Source organism: Thalassophryne amazonica, chromosome 1 (genome assembly GCF_902500255.1).
Source record: "Thalassophryne amazonica chromosome 1, fThaAma1.1, whole genome shotgun sequence".
Taxonomy (NCBI): Eukaryota; Metazoa; Chordata; class Actinopteri; order Batrachoidiformes; family Batrachoididae; genus Thalassophryne; species Thalassophryne amazonica.
Genome location: NC_047103.1, coordinates 137639274 through 137659444, shown reverse-complemented (window position 1 = coordinate 137659444; position 20171 = coordinate 137639274). Strand labels below are relative to the sequence as shown.

Here is a 20171-nt window from a genome sequence, read left to right as displayed (position 1 = left end):
CCCCAACTGTCAGTTCATGATCTTGGGATGAGAGCCCACAGCAAATAATTCTATAGCAATACCGTGACCAACATTAGATGCTCCTCACTGTCCTTGTGTTGCCAGACTTGTATGTGGCTCAAATACGGTTACTGTAAACTCCCAGAATACTTATCATGTTTAACCTTTGACCTCGCAGCCACCTTTAATCTCACATTGTGTGTGAAATGACAGTTTACTTTTCATGTTTAAATAAGGTTGCTAAAAATTACAATTAAATGACACAAGAAAACATGCTTTACGTGTGTAAACTCAAATGTAAACACAAATGCAAAACACTTTTTGAAAAATAGTTTTTAATTCAAAACGTAATTTCGTCAGACTGGCAGTCTAACATGGCAGGCGTTACTGGGTACAGGTGGGGGAGCATAAGCTGTGCCATGTGTGGACATTGCACTTCTATACTCCCCCCGAGCGACAAGTCCACCAAAGAAACTGCTGTTTTGGAGGGTCTGCAGGTAGCGCAGCCTCGGTGCTGCTGCAGTCTCTCCAGTCACAGCCGCCTCCTTCTGCATCAGCGGTGAGTTCAGGTGTCCCTCTACAGCCGCCACCTGAAGAATGAGTGAGTGAGAGAACAGAAAGGAGAAAGAACAGGACAGAGGGTGAGGGATCACTGCTCAGACAATGATCTCAGACATGTGGCTACAAAGAACTGAGTAAGAATAAAACATAAAACTCAAACATGCAGGAATGTTGTGATATTTGATGGGACTTGAACACTTTACCTTGTCTGCCACAAAGTTGTGCAGCTGCTGGGGACAGTTGGACATCCTGATCTCCACCTGCTGGATCTGGATCCCCCAGTCCTCCATGGTGGCCTCCAGAGTGGACTGAGAAGACACAACAACATGCCTATGTTTACATGCAGGAGACACGCCCACTAATGGAGTCGTACTACCAACACTACAGTATAGAGAAGAATGAGAGGGGAGCTGATTCTAGACCAGTGATGCCGGTAACGCGTTACTCTAATCTGACCACTTTCTTTAGTAACGAGTAGTCTAACGCGTTAATCTTTCCAAATCAGTAATCAGATTAAAGTTACTTCTCCAAGTCACTGTGCGTTACTATTATTTTTGCATTGTGGGTCGATAGCAGCATTAAACTTGGTCCGTGGACAGGCGGTCGGGGTTTGACTGAACTGCCCACTTTAAGCGAGCTGTGAGCTTTTCATTGGCGGTTTTCTGCAGCAGCTATGACTCGTCCTCACCTCTTAAAGCGCGGTGACAACAGCACACCTGCACTGAGCTTTACAAAGACATTTTTATGCTTTTTTTCTCCTTCTGAGCTGAGTCGCTCTTATCTGCTCGTTAAAAACAGCTGATCCTCCGCGACGCGTCAACAACTAACACTATTTTCCACTCAAATGCACCTAAACTCTCTTTCTGAGGACCACATGATGTGAAAACGCAATAAAACTTTCTTACTACTCGCTCTACACATCTGACTGCACCCCCACCCACTCGGAGAACATCATCGTTAAATTTGCTGATGACACAACAGTGGTGGGGCTGATAACAGGGGGAAACGAAGCGGTCAACACTGCAGCACTGGTCAAGAAGGCCCAGCAGTGACTACACTTCTTGAGGGTGCTTAGGAAGGAGCAAATAAGCACACCCCTGCTGGTGACCTTCTATTGCTCCACTATAGAGAGCCTGCTGACCTACGCAGTGTCAGTGTGGCACTCCAGCTGCACTGAAGCTGATAGGAAGGAAGAGACTGCAGAGGGTAGCAAACACTGGCCAAAAAATCATTGGCTGTCCTCTGCCCCCCATTTCCATCATCTACACCTCCCGTTGTCTTAGTAGGGCCAAGAACATTCTCAAGGACAATACACACCCCAGCTTTCACCTCTTCAACCTGTTGCCCTCTGGCAGGCGCTACAGGTCCATACAGGCCAGGACAAATAGACTCAGAGACAGTTTCTTCCCCAAAACCATCACCATGTTGAACAATAATCTGCACTAAAAACGGACTATTTTAGGTACTGAGTCGCACCATATCTATCTCATTTGTAGCACAGGACTTTTGCACATTTTTCAGTTGTTACATTGTTTACATCGCCTATAGTTGTCATACAGTTTTACATTTCCTTTGGCACTCTCTCAATTGCTACACTGTTTACACTGTCCACATGTTACACAATTTTACATTTCAGCAAAGGACTTCACGTGTTTCTTTATGTGATATTGTTGTTTATTCATGTTATATTGTCTGGTATTGCACTGCGTGCACTTTTTAAGGAGCAGCCCCCCTAATCTCGTTGTACTATGCAGACTGTGTTTGCTGTGTATAATGACAATAAAGGCTTTCTATTCTATTCTATCCTATTACCTGTAAATCTGGTCATGTTTTCTGCATAAATAAATGTTATCCATTCTTTGTGCTCAAACCCCAAAGCAGGGGCGAATCCAGATGGAATGGGGGCATGGGGCAAGGATGTTCCCCCCCCCCCCATAACACCCCTAGATTAAAGGTCCAGTTTTGAAGCCTTTTTTTTTTACTACCTACTTATAATAATAATAATTTTTGACAAGTAAAATGTTTAGAGATAATTTAAATGTTAGAAAGAATTTAATAGTTACATTTATAAACAATGTAGGTTAGAAATTGCAAGTTTTACTGTTACAGTGCTGTCAACAGTTAAATATGAGGTCAAGAAAGAGGTCTTTAGTTTACTTTTTATAAAACAAGTATTTATTTTCATTGAAGTCAAGAAAGGGTGACTATAAAGTGAATTTTGGCAAAACAAGTATCACTGTCATGTTGAGGTGGCAGAGGGTTGTTGTCGACAGCTGGGGAAAGTAAGTAAAAAAGTAACTAGTAATCTAACTTAGTTACTTTTACAATTGAGTAATCAGTAAAGTAACTAAGTTACTTTTTCAAGGAGTAATCAGTAATCAGTAATTGGATTACTTTATCAAAGTAACTGTAGCAACACTATTCTAGACCACTAGATCCTGAACAAGACGTCTGACAGCAGAACCTCCTCACACTGGTTCATCATCAGAGAGTCTAAAAGCTGGTGTACCTGTATGATGGAGGTGACCTCTTCCTGCTCTGACAGGATGTCACGCAGGCTCATTGTGCTCAGGACCTTCCTCACAGCAGTCTGAGCCAACAGCCGGATCGCCACGTGCACGTCGCTGACGTTGGTCACACACTTGGCGGCGTTCTGGACCCGGTAGCAGATCACACCATCAGTCCACACCCGGACAAGATCTTCAGTCACAACCTGAAAACAGCAGAGCAACAACAGCTGTTTTCTTCATGATCTGGACGTGAATCGAGGAAACAATTATTTTCTTTAACAATATGAAACAAAATGTTTTGACTTTTACTGTCAGAAGTCACAAACTGATGCATATACTTTGGAAAGAAAAATGTGTTTGATGTGAGAAATTGTAAAGACGTCCAGCTGAGATCCAGATGTGGTGAACTGTTGTATGTGCAGGTGCACAATGCGCTCTAATGAGTGCCGCTCTAGTTTGAATGTGCTTTAAACGTCTCAGACTGTGACACACACACTGATGTGTTGAGTGTAAGTGGACGTGTGTGTCGTACCTCCTGTGGTGGGATGTTGAAGGTGATGGTGCGGACGTCGACTCTCATCAACGTGTCCGTCCACGGCAGGACGAAGACCAACCCTGTGACATCACAAGAAGACAAACTAAAGCCGCCGCAAACAAACACAGTCATGATGAAGCTTCTGCACGAATGTTTAAGAAACACTTCCAACCTGGTCCTCTGTTTCCTCCTCGCCAAACGCGTCCCAGGCGATAGATCACGGCCCGCTCATACGTGTGAATGACCTGTGCACAGAGAGAAACCACATCAGTGCTCACAAGTCAGTCTGTTCTTTATCTACGTTTATCCTGGAAGTGGACAGTGAGAGATGTTCAATCAGCTCATTTTCACAAAAAAGCTTTGATCACTTACAATATTTATCATTTAAAGACATTTAATTTAACACAAAACATATAAGTAAAGAAACATTATAGAGGATTAATGTGCAGAGCTGTAGAATAATAATAATAATAAAAAAACAGAATAAACATGAAGTCAGCCTCAATAAGTGACGTGATCAGACCAGCAGTTTGTCCTGCAGCCTGACGACTGCTTATCGACTGTCAATAATGATCAAAAACTGACCTTAAAGCACCTCCATATGGAGAGGGGCAGAGTGAACAGCAACATGAGGTAGGAGAGAAGCACCAAGAACCAATCACAGCAGCTCAAGACGCCATCAGGACTCTGCAAGACTGAAGGAAGGAAAATTTATTGACAGAACAAAATCAGTTCAACTCATTCAGCTCATCTGTGGAAATCAATTCAAGGAGTGATTTCATTAAAGACAATTAGAAACAGCAGCACACAAAACACATGAGGACAACAAGCAAACTCCACACAGAAAGGCCACAGGTGGGAATCGAACCCATGACCTTCTAACTGAGACAACAGTGCTAACCACTAACCCACCATGCTGCCCCCATTCACTTTTTATTTTATTGTGGCCGCCGTCTTTGTCTCTCAAAATGGTGATGACTGAAGTGATTGGAGGTTTATGTGATCACTGCTGTTTGTTTGTTTGTTTGTTTGTTTGTATACACAATGACTCAAACTGTAGATTCCAAAGAAAGAAAGACGAAAGAAAGATGTTTACAAGTCATTTTTTGTTTGTCCAACTCAAGTCTCTGGCCATCTGATGTGTCCTGAACACTACATTGTTCAGTTTTACTCAAATTCTGAATCCAAAGCTGTATGATGGCGCGTCCACCGAGGGAGGTCTTGGCTCCCGCAGAAAATGGTTCAATCTGGTGAAATCTGACACTTTATTTGGACCCTTTTTTTTTTTTTTTTTTTTGGTGACTGTGCAACATTAAATTTTATTTCAATATTTTTGAGGTAAGGCACTTGTTTGTTTAACCTGAACATGACCAGGAGAACTGTTACCATCATCAACAACATCATAACCTTCAGATTATTAAGGTTATGAGTTTTCATCACCCATTACAGGCGCACTCTGATTGGCTATCGGTTCCATCTGTTTTTGCTTAAGGATGTAGGTATTCATGTATGACAGACTGGCGTCCTGTCCTGGGTGTGCCCCGCCTCACGCTCTATGACTGCTGGAATAGGCTCCAGCCCCCCGTGACCCTTAATTGGACTAAGCGGATGAAGATGAGTGTGTGTGTGTGTGTGTGTGTGTGTGTATACACTCATCTGTGTGTAATGATAACAAATTTGATGATTATTATTTTTTTTAATCATCATTATATTTTAATTAGAATCAGCAGTGCTGTTTATCACTTATACATTTGGACTATGTCTTAATTTCACGTCCTAACAATAGGTTTCCAGCCCCGTGGGGCTTGGACCCCTAAATTTCATCTGCGTCACCAGGACAGACAGGACTGGAGCCTTTTCATGGAAATGATGCGTTCAGTCTTCCTCCATTGTCCAGCAGATGGCGTCCACAAACACCATGAACCTTCACATGGTGAACCAAAAATTATGAAAATGTTTCCAAAGCCATCAAACCTCTTGAAAGCCTAAAATATGATCATTTTAAACATTATAAACCTCCCATGATAAACTGGTAAATGTGTGGATTACCTGTCTGATGTTTTTGTCGTCTCATTTTTTCACTTTCTTTTGTGTCGTAGAGTTCCACAGTTGTAAACATTTTTGCTGAAAGTGAACCTCCTGCTTCCTGCTGACAGAATGAGCTCCTTCCCTGATCTCACATCTGATGTCAAGTCTTGTGCTTTGTTCGGCACAAAGGTTGCTCATTCATCATAAAGCTTGTTGTCATGACAACTGAGCAAGCTTTGTGCATTGATGTCATAAAGCTTTGATGTCATAAAGCTATAATGTTTGAAGCACTTTACTGCTTTTCCTCTCAGATTGTAGTTGACAACAACGTTTACTTTGCCTCAGGATTAGTTTTAGTGTTTTTCAAACAAACATGAACATAATCCTTAACCATCAACAATAAGAAAACATACACACATTACATACATACATTACTATGTAATGTATGTATGTAATGTTAGGGTGACCCTTATTTGGTGACTTTTGAAATGTTTTGCTCCAGTGGCAGTTCTCCACTGAATTACTCCCTGGGCAAGACCCCCTCCGAGTCCCCCGCCCCCGGCCAAAAAAATTTGCACAAACAGCCATTTTTAAAAAAAAATTTTAAATTTTGTTATTAATATTTTACAAGTGCCCCTTCAGCTGAAATTGATATCAATAGACTGCAGGCTACGAAATAGCTCAAAACATCCATGAGTTGGAAATTTGAATAAACACGCCCTCACAGGTTAAATGTCTGTCATTAGACACTTTATGTAAATCCATCTTTCAGGGAGGAACAATTAGCTCTTTTATTAAGGTGCATTTAGCTAAATATTTAGCTTGATGTTTGTAAATATTAGGCTAAATGTGTAAATACTTAGTATTAGCTAATCTGCTAAAGTTTTTGGTTTGACAGAAATTTGATAATGTACTATTTGGCTTTTTTTCTCCTTAATTTTTGCTCTTCATCTGTGGGTCAAAAGAAATTCTAAACTAAAATATTACTAGCATCCCCATGCCAATGAAATCAAATGTGATTCTTTTTTCCCCTCAAATAAACCAGTTAATTATGACGATAAGCCTCATTTTAAATATTATTATTATTATTATTATTATTATTATTATTATTATTATTATTATTTTGTCAGTGTACATGACATTTAAAAGAGTTGCCAGCTGATGGAAATTTTTTGTAAAAACACATACTCTTGCAGGCACACAAAAAAGGGTCAGATTCAGTCACTTCAGCTCGTAATGTGAACACAGCATAAGTTCTTAAGCCGTCTTTACAAACAGGCAGGTTCTCCTTTCTGCAAACTTTTTTTTTTCCACAAGTGGGCAGTTTGTTCTCTCCGGTGACATTCAAACCCGTTCTTACATCTTGTCTGTCTGCTTTCAAAGGCTGCCTTCTTTGTTTTTGCTGGATGATCCGCGCACAGCAGGAGAGCACCTGTTCCCGGGTTCCTGTCGCACACCGAGAGGACTCGGCTGTGTCCAGCTCTGGACAATTCAGATAAACATGCAAGAATTATAGAGCTGTATTTATAATATTATGAATGAGATGTGCGTTATTTGGAAGAAAGTTGAGGTGTAACTGACTTTAGCCCATGAAGCAGCCCGTCTTTTCCCCTCCCTTACAAAGAGGTGAACTGTCCACTGCACGACCCTCCCAGTTTCTTTCACCTTCTCACTGCTTCTGTGAACTCTGACAGCAAGCAGGGCGCCTGCAGCTGCCTGCAGGGGGCGCCAATTTGCCAATTCCACACACAGTGACCAGAAAACCATTTTGCAGTGGACATTATTATTATTATTATTATTATTTATTTGTTTGTTTGTTTGTTTGTTTGTTTTTTCAATGCTCCTGCCCACGGTGCAGCCCCTCCAAAAATGGCGCCCCCCGCAGCAGCTCATATGGCCTGTACTGAAAACTGCCAATGTTTTGCTCTCACCCTTCTAAATGAACCACTATAATGAAAAGCTCAAGTATACAATATATATACAGTATATTAAAACAGAATACAATGATGTGCAAATCCTCCTCAACCCATATTCAATTGAATACACCACAAAGACAAGACATTTAATGTTCAAACTGATAAAATGTATTGATTTTGTGCAAATATTTGCTCATTTTGAAATGGATGCCTGCAACACGTTTCAAAAAAGCTGGGACAGTGGTATGTTTACCACTGTGTTACCTCACCTTTCCTTCTAACAACACTCAATAAGCGTTTGGGAACTGAGGACACTAATTGTTGACGCTTTGTAGGTGGAATTCTTTCCCATTCTTGCTTGATGTACGACTTCAGTTGTGCAACAGTCCGGGGTCTCTGTTGTCGTATTTTTTCGCTTCATAATGTGCCACACATTTTCAATGGGCAACAGGTCTGGACTGCAGGCAGGCCAGTCTAGTACCCGTACTCTTTTACTACAAAGCAACACTGTTGTAACACATGCAGAATGTGGTTTGGCATTGTGTCGCTGAAATAAGCAGGGACGTCCCTGAAAAATGCATTGCTTGGATGGCAGCATGTGTTGCTCCAAAACCTGGATGTACCTTTCAGCATTGATGGTGCCATCACAGATGTGCCATGGGCAATAACACACCCCCATACCATCACAGATGCTGGCTTTTGAACTTGCACTGGTAACAATCTGGATGGTCTTTGTCCTCTTTTGTCCGGAGGACACGACGTCCATGATTTCCATAAACAATTTGAAATGTGGACTCGACTCATCAGACCACAGTACACTTTTCCACTTTGCATCTGTCCATTTCAAATGACCTGGGGCCCAGAGAAGGCGGCGGCATTTCTGGATGCTGTTGACGTATGGCTTTCGCTTTGCATGCTGGAGTTTTAACTTGGACTTGTAGATGTAGCGATGAACTGTGTTAACTGACAATGGTTTTCTGAAGTGTTCCTGAGCCCATGCATTAAGATCGTTTACACAATGATATCAGTTTTTAATGCAGTGCCACCTGACGGATCGAAGGTCATGAACATTCAGTGTTGGTTTTCAGCCTTGCCGCTTATGTGTAGGAAGTTCTCCAGATTCTCTGAATCTTCTAATTATATTATGGACTGTAGATGATGGAATCCCTAAATTCCTTGCAATTGAACAATGAGAAACATTATTCTTAAACTGTTGGACTATTTTTTCACACAGTTGTTCACAAAGTGGTGATCCTCATCCCATCTTTGCTTGTGAATGGCTGAGACTTTTGGGGATGCTCCTTTTATACCCAATCATGACACTCACCTGTTTCCAATTAGGTGTTCTTTGAGCATTCATCAACTTTACCAGTCTTTTGTTTCCCTGTCCCAACTTTTTGAAATGTGTTGCAGGCATCCATTTCAAAATTAGCAAATATTTGCACAAAAACAACAAAGTTAATCAGTTTGAACATTAAATATCTTGTCTTTGTGGTGTATTCAATTGAATATAGATTGAAGAGGATTTTCAAATCATTGTATTCTGTTTTTAATTTACATTTTACACAATGTCCCAACTTCATTGGAATTGGGGTTGTATTTAGGGTGTGCTCAACACAACTGATAACAAATATACTGCCCGCAAAAGACATTATAGACTTTAATAGATACACACAAAATGCTGTTGAACATGGCAAAAACCAGTGCAATGATATATATGAGATGCTAAGTTTGTCTTGCTCTCTCCAGCAGAAGAGCTTGAGGTTGAGTCCTCTAAGATGCAACTGCTTGTCAGGACGGGCAGCTGCCCGGCACCCGGAGCAGCTGGACCCACAAAGCAGACTCCCAGACTCGGCTTAGGGGTGAGAGAAATCATGGTCTTTATTCCAGGCAGGGTCAGGGTCAGGCAGATACGTAGCCATGGACGAGCAGGGTTCAGTGGCATGAGCAAAGAAAGTCATCAGAGACGAGGCCAGAGGTATCGTCGAGGAGAACAGAGCAAAAAACACGGTACACGGCAAGGCAAAAATCAGGACTGAAAACAAGAGGCTAGAATGTGTGCAAAGACAACAAACTGGCAGGAGTGATGGCTGGGACAGGTGACAGGTGTTAACTAGGTGTAGGTGAGGAACAATTGAGAAAGGGGGCGTGGCTGCTGGACAAAGATTGTGCACTGCGCAAGATAGTGAGGTAGGACCATACAAGGTGGAGTAATGTGAGATACAAAGATGCGTGAATAGGTGCCAAGAGTGTGAGTGAAAGAAAACACAAAGCAAACACAAAGCAGACAGAATCAAACTGAGAGACCCAGATACGAGGCGGGTGCAGTGATGTGAACTTAATCAGATGGGCGTGAGGGAAACAGAGCTCTGAACTGAGCAAAAACAGAATATAATAGGACTATGGACAGGAACAAGAATCAGGCATGACCATGAGAACTAAAAACAAACCGAGATATAATGAGTACAAGGAAGAAACTACATGAGAACTGATCAGGGAATAAATGGAAAATAAACACTAAAGCAAAACTAAACTGGAACTGACTAATAAATGAAAAGAAAATAACTAAATCAAAGCTGGGGCACGTGAAGGGAAAGAGGGAAAAACCGAATCAAAGCCCAGATCAACCTATGACGTGACACTTCTGCCAACTAGATCAGCTTCATGTTGCTGTTTCTCATTCCACCATTCTTCTGTTTTGCTTTGGATTTTGCAAGTTCCTGCTTTGACAGCTTTATACCTACTCCTGCCATAATTCCATGCCTGCTTTTCTCACTCTGTACTTCCAGATATTCTGTCTTCCTCAGTGGTGATCATCATTAGTGCATCATGGTGTTTGATATCAAAAAGATTATTAAATGTCTCTTTGAACTGTTCTTCTTTCTCCTTTTGCATTTCACTTTCTCGCCTGTTATTTTTCTTCAAAGCCTCCCATTTTCCTACAAGGTCTTCTAGAGCAGTGGTGTCCAAAGTATTCCAGAAATGGTCAAGAGAGTGCAGGTTTTCTTTGCAGCCACTAGATCTAGCCAGGGATTTTCATTGATGAACTCATCCCATCTGTTCAAAGTGATGTTAATCAGTGAAATCACCTGCTGGAGTCAGTGGCTGCAAAGAAAACCTGCACTCTCTTGGCCCTTTCTGGAATACTTTGGACACCACTGTTCTAGAGCCTTCTCTGCATGGTGGAAGGGTAGAATGGGAATCCGGGAACTTTCCCAAAAGTGTTGTACCTCCTTCACATTCTGCACTGCTGCATCATTTCTTAGTGCCCTTTTGCCCCATTCTGTACAAACACACTCTGAGTACGTCACCAACAGATGGCAGCTTGCACCCTGTCAGACAGTCCTTCTTTCTTTCGAGCAAGTAAACTTCATCTTGCTTGCATAAAGTGGCCATAGTCATGAATAAATCATAAATGGAAGAAACTACAACACCCATTCTCAACAAAACCTTGAAGTACCTGAAAAACAGAAAACTGGAAAACATTCCTGGATTGAGCATACCCCAAATGAGGATAAAAATTTCAGAGATATTAGTTTCTACCAACGGTGAATCAAATTAGAGGGTGAGAGGTCAACAATTCTCAAAAAAAAAAAAGCATCATATTAGACTTTTCAGAGTGACACATAAAAGAAATGTTTGAAGAGAGAAAGAGCTTCGTGATGAGGAATTACTAAAAACCGTTCTAAAGTTTACAGGATTCTTCAGAACTGGAAATGAAACAGAAGACGTGTCAAACTTGTCAATAAGTGGATGCAGAGAGAAAACTGGCAGCAGCAATGGTGGGTAATAGTCAGTGGTGGGCACAGCTAACCAAAAGTTAGCTTCAATAACCATTAATCCGATAACTGTAAAGTTATCTTTTATTTATTTATTAATTTATTTTCCCCCCTGTCTGCATATATGAGGTCTGTCAGAAAAGTATCGGACCTTTTATTTTTTGCAAAAACCATATGGATTTGAATCACGTGTGATTGCATCAGCCAAGCTTGAACCTTCATGCGCATGTGTGATTCATGCCTGTCAGTTGCGTCATTCGCCTGTGAGCAGGCTTTGTGTGAGCAGTGGTCCACCCCTCTCGTCGGATTTTTATTGCGAATAAATGTCTGAATGATTTGGAGCTTTACTGCATCAATTTTTACCAGAAACTGTGAGAGACCTCCAGGTGGACACCATTCGAAAAATTCAGATGGCTTTCAGGGACCATTTTATGGGGATTACACAGATTAAGGAGTGCTCCAGCCGGTTTAAAGACCGCCCACAGCGTCTGAGAGCACGGCGCACTCAGACAGGCTGACACCCCACTGAAACAACCAGATCATTTCCAGCGTGAAGGCTTTGTTGATCCGGGACATTGTCTGACTTCCACAAAAAAGGCATAAGGTGTGGACATTAGCACTTTTTCGGCACATTCCACTGTTACAGGAGTTTTTTTCATGCTTTGTGCCATGCGGCTCCGCCGCGACGCGCAGAATTCCTCCGCATGTCTGTCTCAATGTGCCGAAAAAGTGCTGATGTCCACGTCTTCCGCAATTCCTGTGCTAGTCAGAGGACGTCCCGGATAAAACACACCATCCAGTTTAGAAATGAATGGCACATTCCACTGTTACAGGAGTTTTTGTCATGGAAAGAGGAGCGGAGGAATCCCACGCATTGCGGCAGAGCCACATGGCGCAAAGCAACGCTGTGATGAAGCCTCACAGGACATGTTGGGGCATGTCCAGCTCATGCACAATTTCTCAGATAGTCACACGACTAAAAAGCCACCGACAGCCATCTGAAATCCATCTCAAAGCCGTCCTGTGAGACCAACACGGAGGTGGTTTTGTCCCACGCAATGAGCGGCACGGTGGCACATCCATCCGCTTCTTTTTCCATGAAAAAAACTCCTGTAACAGTGGAATGTGCCGAAAAAGTGCTGATGTCCACGCCTTATGCCTTTTTTGTGGAACTCAGACGACGTCCCGGATCAACAAAGCCTTCACGTTGGAAATGATCTGGTTGTTTCAGCGGGGTGTCAGCCTGTCGGAGTGCGCCGCGCTCTCAGACGCTGTGGGTGGTCTTTAAACCGGCTGGAGCACTCCTTAATCTGTGTAATCCCCATAAAATGGTCCCTGAAAGCCATCTGAATTTTCCGAATGGTGTCCACCTGGAGGTCTCTCACAGTTTCTGGAAAAATTTTATGCAGCAAAGCTCCAAATCGTTCAGACATTTATTTGCAATAAAAATCAAACGAGAGGGGTGGACCACTGCTCACACAAAGCCTGCTCACAGGCGAATGACGCAACCGACAGGTGTGAAAAAACTCACACATGCGCACGAAGGTTCAAGCTTGGCTGATGCAATCACACGTGATTCAAATCCATATGGTTTTTGCAAAAAATAAAAAGGTCCGATACTTTTCTGACAGACCTCGTATAGTAATGGTGAATGCCACACTGGCAGAGCCATTTATGAACATTAATACCCATATATGCAATTTATTCCTGCAAGACAAAAGGTATGTAGTGTGTGAGTGAATGTGGTGTGTGTGTGTGACCCCCATCCGCCCTTCCCAATCAGCCTCCAACAGCCTACTCAAAGCCAACTGAAAACTTCTATCAGAAATGGCCGACCACCAAAACAACACAAAGACAGACAAGAACGAGAGATGAGTGGTGAAGACAATAACTGTGACATGAGACATCGAGGAGACGGGTCCCCAACCATACAACATACCATGACAAACAACCACACATGAACAAACAGTGACAGTCTGTTGTCTAATTACTACTGTGGCTGGTGTGTTGGACCAAGAGAAGAGTACAGAAACTTACCATATGACATAGACCACTCCGGCACGTCAGAAGCCATGCGACCGGCTGCGAGCACCGACGGAAATGGGTCCAGGACGCAGGGCCCGGGGGGAACCAGGAGAAAAAGGGCAGCGGGAGGGCACAGGTGCCAGGAAAGGCAGCCCCCAGAGCCACCGGGCAGCATGGCAAACCAACAGGGGAGCAGCCCGATGGCGCCAGAACACACCCCGACACCACCCCTCCACACGGAGGCACAGGGAGCAGCCCCATATCCAAGGGATGCACACAGGGTGCTGGCATAGGCCCACCAATAGAGGGAGCCCCAGAACCACACCAACAGGGCCACAGCTTTGGTTTGTTTGTTTATTCCAAGTCAACATAATATATATAAACAATAATATAAACAATATAAACAAATAGTACAGTTTTATGTACACACTTGACACTGTTCATAAAATGGTGAAAAGAAAAAAGAAAATTAATAAAGACAAAAAAAGGCATAAATGAATTAACATACAAACAGAATCAACTTGGAAAGGAGTGGGATGAAGACAAGCTTATTGACTCCCACCCCCAATTCCATCCTCTGTTAAATTAAATTACTTAAATTACGCGGTTGTCATCATTTTGAGCTTAATATTTCATGTATGTGAACATACACCCACACACACATACATATGAACACACACATACATACTCACACACACACACACACACACACACACACACACACACACACACACACACACACACACACACACACACACACACACACACACACACACATATACATATACATACACATATATACATATATATATACACATACATACATACGCACATGCGCATACACATATAAATATAAACGTAACATAATGCAATACCATAGTAATATAACACAGTATAAACAAAATAACACACAACAGGGGACCAGACAAGACACACAAGGAACACATATCGTTGGATTTATTATGATGATTATTATTACTGTTGTTGTTTACCCTGCTTAGTTTGAGGCACTTGAGATGAGTGCATTAAAACCACAGGTCCTTGGTGAGGACCTGTTAAAATATGGGGTCGTATGAAGTGCAATTAAAACCACAGGTCCTTGGTGAGGACCTGTTAAAATATGGGGTCGTATGAAGTGCAATTAAAACCACAGGTCCTTGGTGAGGACTTGCTAAAGCATGAGGTCGTATGAGGTGCAATTAAAACCACAGGTCCTTGGTGAGGACCTGTTAAAATATGGGGTCGTATGAGGTGCAATTAAAACCACAGACCCTTGGTGAGGACTTGCTAAAGCATGAGGTCGTATGAGGTGCAATTAAAAAACACAGGTCCTTGGTGAGGACCTGCTAAAATATGGGGTCGTATGAAGTGCAATTAAAACCACAGGTCCTTGGTGAGGACTTGCTAAAGCATGAGGTCGTATGAGGTGCAATTAAAAAACACAGGTCCTTGGTGAGGACCTGCTAAAATATGGGGTCGTATGAAGTGCAATTAAAACCACAGGTCCTTGGTGAGGACCTGTTAAAATATGGGGTCATATGAAGTGCAATTAAAACCACAGGTCCTTGGTGAGGACCTGCTAAAGCATGGAGTCATATGAGGTGCAATTAAAAAACACAGGACCTTAGTGAGGTAATATGCTAAGGTTATCCCAATACGTTACTACCCACTGGTCCTGCTAAATTTTGATGTTGGTGCATTAAAATGGCAGGTCTGACGGTGAGATGGTTTCTCAAGGCAGGGGGCTACCCTGGAGTACCATCCCTAGAGACCTGCCAGGTGTGAATATAGAGATTTGGATGGTCATGGATACTAAGACAGAACGGAACCAGCAGCATGACAGATGGCTCACAACACCACAGAAGGACAAACACACACACAAACAACAAGGACAAACACACAAACAAACATGTTGGTTATCAATCTAATCTGTGTTATATTCATATTACTATATAATATAAATAGATATTTCATTAAGCCACTTGGTGATGTGTCGTGTGCCAATGCCATTGCCAGGTACCACAGTGGGCACGAGTGTAACTGGGAGCAGCAGCGTGAAGGCCTCGCTCTTTGGAAAACCTTTATTTGTCTTCGACTGTGTTCACTGCAGCGTTGAAACTGGGCGTTGTGAATTAGCTAGCCACCGTCATGTTTGTAGTTGTATTCACTGAGTCACCGGTGTTGTTCAGACTCTGGCTTCTCACCTGCAGTGAAAGATGGAGAGCCAGCAGCAGCACAACCACAAAAACCAGACACAGCTTCATCTTAACACAGTCAGCATTAAGACCCAATGCCCACTCTGGATCCTCTAATCACATATATAATCAATAACACACTATAATATAGGCAGTTATTTATACTGTTTTACATTCCTGAAAATGTTCTAATTTTATTTTTAATCGTATATAATCATGACCCTCCAAGAGATTTTGTCATGGAAAGCCGCGCGGAGGCTTCGCGCGTCACGACCGATTTGCTGATGAAGCGAGACAAAGGAACACCACCGTTTCGGAGTGTTAGAGGACAAGTTGGGACATGTCCAGCTCTCCACAAGTTCTTTTATACTCACTCAACTGGTAAGCACTGAAAGCCGAGATAGACATGTCCCAACTTGTCCTCTAACACTCCGAAACGGAGGTGTTCCTTTGTGTCGCTTCATCAGCGAATCGGTCGTGACACGCGAAGCCTCCGCGCGGCTTTCCATGACAAAATCTCTTGTTGAAAGTGAAATCTGCCGGAAAATGGCTGATGTCCAGGTCTTGTGATAACCAGAGAAAGAGCACACGACGGTCTTGTATCCACAGAACCGTCAGCTTAGAAATGATCCAGTGGTTTGTGCCGCATTGTCGCAGCTCGCAGCGCAGCGCACCGACCGTCCTTAAAGGGGTCCTTAAAGCTGTAGTTAAAGTCCTTATTCTCTGTGAAGCCCGTAAAATTTTCACTGAAAGCCAGATAAATTTTTCAAATGGTTTCTAGGTGCCAGTCTCTAACAGCTTCTGAAAAAATTCTGATGGAAAAAAAAGTCCTTTTCATTCCGCCATTTCCAGACAATGAAAATCCGACGAGGGGGCGGGACCACTCCTTCCACCAGGCGTGCTCACAGGCGAATGACGTCACCGACAGGCGTGGAAAAACTCACGCATGCGCACAAGGGTTCAAGCATGTCTGATGTAAAAACATATGAATGAAATCCATATAGTTTTTGAAAAAAATAAAAAGGTACGATACTTTATGGACAGACCTCGTATGTAACCTTGTTAGTAACTGAGACACTTTTAGGAACTTTACTTTGTATGTGTCTGATGTGTGCTTTCCAGGTTAATTTGCTGTCTATAGTTATTCCTATATTTGGGTTCATCAAATAAACATTGAAATCTCCACAGATAAATATTTTTTTGTTACCTATTGTGGAAAATGTTTTTTCCACCCACTCTGTAAAAAAATTCCAGACTTGAACCAGGTGACCTGTATAAGCAACTTACAATAATATTTTTCTTTTTTGCATTGAGTATCTCTACTGTTATGCATTCTAATGTGTCATATATTGTCATTGTCATATTTCCTATTACTTTAATGTTATTGTGGACATATACGAGGTATCTTATAAAACTACCCGGCAGTTTTATAAAAAAAAAACAAAACTATATGGATTTGAATGACATGCGATTACACCAATCATGCTTGAACCCTCGTGCGCATGCGTGAGTTTTTTCACACGTGTCGGTGACGTCATTTCCCTGTGGGCAGGCTTTGAGGCCCTCTCGGCTGAATTCCTTTGTTTGAGACGCTGCTCGAGACGGCGCGCGTTGCTTTATCAAACTTTTTTCAGGACCTGTGAGGGATATCCGAGTGGACACTGTTCGAGAAATTCAGCTGGTTTTCGGTGAAAAGTTTAACGGCTGATGAGAGATTATGGGGTGTTTCTGTCGCTTTAAGGACTTCCCACGGAGTGGGACGTCGCACAGAGCTCCCAGGCGACGTCGTCTGGCTGTTTCGAGCTGAAATCATCCTAATTTAAGGCTCTGTTGACCCAGGATGTCGTGAGAGAACAGAGAAGATTCAGAAGAGGCTGGCATGAGGAGTTTATGCGGACATTCCACTGTTAAAGGTCATTTTGTAATGAAAGAACGTGCGCACAAATTCGCCGAGTCGTTTCCGTGACGATGCCGCAAATCTGTGTGCGCCGCGACAGGAAAAACACCTCCGTGTTGAAAACCATTTGTAAAATTCAGGCGGCTTTTGATGGCTTTCAACAAGTGAGTAACTGAGAAATTGTTTAACAGTTGGGCATGTTCCAACTTGCCCGTTAAGGTTTCCAACGGAGGTGTTTTTCCTGTCGTGACCCCCTGCGGTCGGGTGCGGCCCGACATGCGACTCTGCCCGCACGTTCTTTCATTACAAAATGACCTTTAACAGTGGAATGTCCGCATAAACTCCTCGTGCTGACTTCTTCTGAAAGTTCTATGTTCTCTGATGACTTACTGGGTGAACAGAGCCTGAAATGTGGACGTTTTCAACTTGAAACGGCGAGACGCTGCTGCCTCGGAGCGCAGATCGCCGTCAGGCGCCGTGGGCCGTCCTTAAAGTGACACTACCAGACCAAAATCTCTCATCAGCTGTTAAAATTTTTACAGAAAACCAGCTGAATTTATCGAATGGTGTCCACTCAGTTGTGCCTTACAGTTTTGAAAAAATTTTGATCAAACAAAGCAGCAGTCTCTGAGCCATTCCTAAACAATGAAAAAATCGACGAGAGGGTGGACCACTCCTCACTCAAAGACTGCCCACAGGCGAATGACGTAACCGACAGGCGTGAAAAAACTCTTGCATGCCCACGAGGGTTCAAGCATGTCTGATGTAATCACACGTGATTCAAATCCATACGGTTTTTGAAAAAAATAATAAGGTCGGATACTTTTCTAATAGACCTCGTATAGCAACTCCACCTCTCATTTTATTTCCTTTGTTTACATAGTTCAAACTATAACCTTCTAACTCAAAATCTATGCCTTTATCCTCATTAAACCATGTTTCTGAAATCGCAATAATGTGAAATGGCTGGGTAAATTGTTGTAAATATTCTTTGATGTGGATGAGACTATACATGCTCCTACTATTGAAATGAATAATTGAGAGTTTCCCTTTGGAGTCAACAAAATAGTTATAATCATCTTCAGATAAATATTTGCAATCTATCCATCCATTTTCTTCCTCTTTATCCGGAGTCGGGTCGCGGGGGCAGCAGCTCAAGCAAAGCCGCCCAGACCTCTCGATCCACACACACCTCCCCCAGCTCCTCCGGGGGAACCCCAAGGCATTCCCAAGCCAGCCGAGAGATGTAGTCCCTCCAGTGTGTCATGGGTCTTCCCCGGGGCCTCCTCCCAATGGGACGTGCCCGGAACACCTCTCCAGCGAGGCGTCCAGCGGCATCCGGAAAAGATGCCCGAGCCACCTCAACTGAATCCTTTCGACGTGGAGGAGCAGCGGCTCGACTCCGAGCTCCTCCCGAGCAATCTATTGGGTTGGATAATAAAAACAGGTTGTTATCAGGATCTAATCCATCTTCCAAATCTAATGCCCTACAATCAATGTACTCAAATGATTTCAGTTCCAAGTGTCCATAGTCCAGAATCCTTTGTTGTATCCCTGCATCATTTTCTTCCATTTTGAAGAATTATTGTTGGATGTCATTATATCGGTGCAATACAGTTATGTTTTATCCTCATTCGTATTTTTTAGGTCTTCTATGTCTTTGATGACAAGTACCTTGGCTTCCTCAGGTGTACCTTTAAGTTTAATGTATACTTTGCAGTTCATAACCCATGTGTTCTGTATTTTGTTTTGTTTCCATAAATATCTGGCTTTCTTAGCAACGTCCGCATTCCTTTTTGTTAAGTGGTCGTTCAAGTAAACATTCGTGCCCTTTAGCTTTTTCCCTTGTTTCATTAGTGCAATTTTGTTTTTCCTGTTTACAAACCTCAAGATCACAGCTGGCGTGTTGTTGTCCCTATCTGGCAGTGGGTGGCAAGCCTCGATGGTATCCACGTCCAGATTAATGTCTCTGGTTGTGAGAAAAGCTGCCACTTGTTGTTCCACAGAGCTCATCTCCAGCTCGCCGGCTCTGTCCTCGCTGTCTGCGGTCACAGCATGCGCGTATGACCGGGATTTTAACTTCAACCCGGTCATTCCTAATGTCCTCATTTTCCTCCATTAATGTTTTTTTCGGTGGCATGACAAGAAGAAGACTGAGTTAGCGGCTAACCGATAGCTAATCTTTAGCTTCTGCTCACCAAACTGCATAAAATGACACCCAAATTTACACACAGAGGTTTAATCAGTGTCCGAGCTTAACAGCAAATATCCACAATCCTTACTCGTAATCCTTAATCGTCCAAAATATTTCTGTAAACAAGTACTTATGACACAATTCAAAAATGACGCGCAACCATACACTGGAAACCACCTTGAAGGCGGAAGCAAGTGGCGGCAAGGACAGGGGGCAAAGGAGTCACCGCAACCAAATCCAAAGTATAAGTTCGGGACCACCAAGACATACAAGGGTGGGGCCCAGCCCCCAGACAAGAGGCGAGGCCAGGAAGAACACAAGGCCCCCCGACAGCCAGGCCGCCAGCGCAGCCAGCAGGGCCCCCCAAACCCCTTGAGCCGGATCCCACCACAAACACCAAAGCCCATGATCAGGAGACCGCCCGAGCAAGAGCGGGGTCCACCGCGCGGAGACCATGGCCCCCATCCCTCCAGCAGCCGCCAACCCCCCAGTGCCAACAGCTGCGCCCCACCACCACCACCCACACCCACA

At 43.1% G+C, this 20171-nt stretch overlaps 1 protein-coding gene across 1 annotated transcript; it reads right to left on the bottom strand.

Moving 5' to 3' along the window:
- Positions 1 to 356: 356 nt before the first annotated feature.
- Positions 357 to 19540, bottom strand: LOC117515681 (erythrocyte band 7 integral membrane protein-like). Its single transcript, XM_034176395.1, has 8 exons — positions 19332 to 19540; positions 6995 to 7116; positions 4192 to 4301; positions 3779 to 3851; positions 3604 to 3686; positions 3071 to 3274; positions 765 to 869; positions 357 to 590 (listed from the first exon to the last, which is right to left on the bottom strand). The coding sequence occupies exons 1-8, from the start codon at positions 19538 to 19540 to the stop codon at positions 357 to 359; spliced, it is 1140 nt and encodes a 379-aa protein (XP_034032286.1).
- Positions 19541 to 20171: the final 631 nt, after the last annotated feature.

Excerpts from the sequence above, each read along its gene's own strand:
- LOC117515681 (XM_034176395.1), bottom strand. The coding sequence starts at position 19,540 with ATGACCGGGTTGAAGTTAAAATCCCGGTCATACGCGCATGCTGTGACC. Across the intron at positions 4,302-6,994 it reads TGAAAGCAGACAGACAAGAT|TCTTGCAGAGTCCTGATGGC; the intron begins GTAAGAACGGGT and ends TCCTTCCTTCAG. Across the intron at positions 870-3,070 it reads AGGTCACCTCCATCATACAG|TCCACTCTGGAGGCCACCAT; the intron begins GTACACCAGCTT and ends GTGTCTTCTCAG.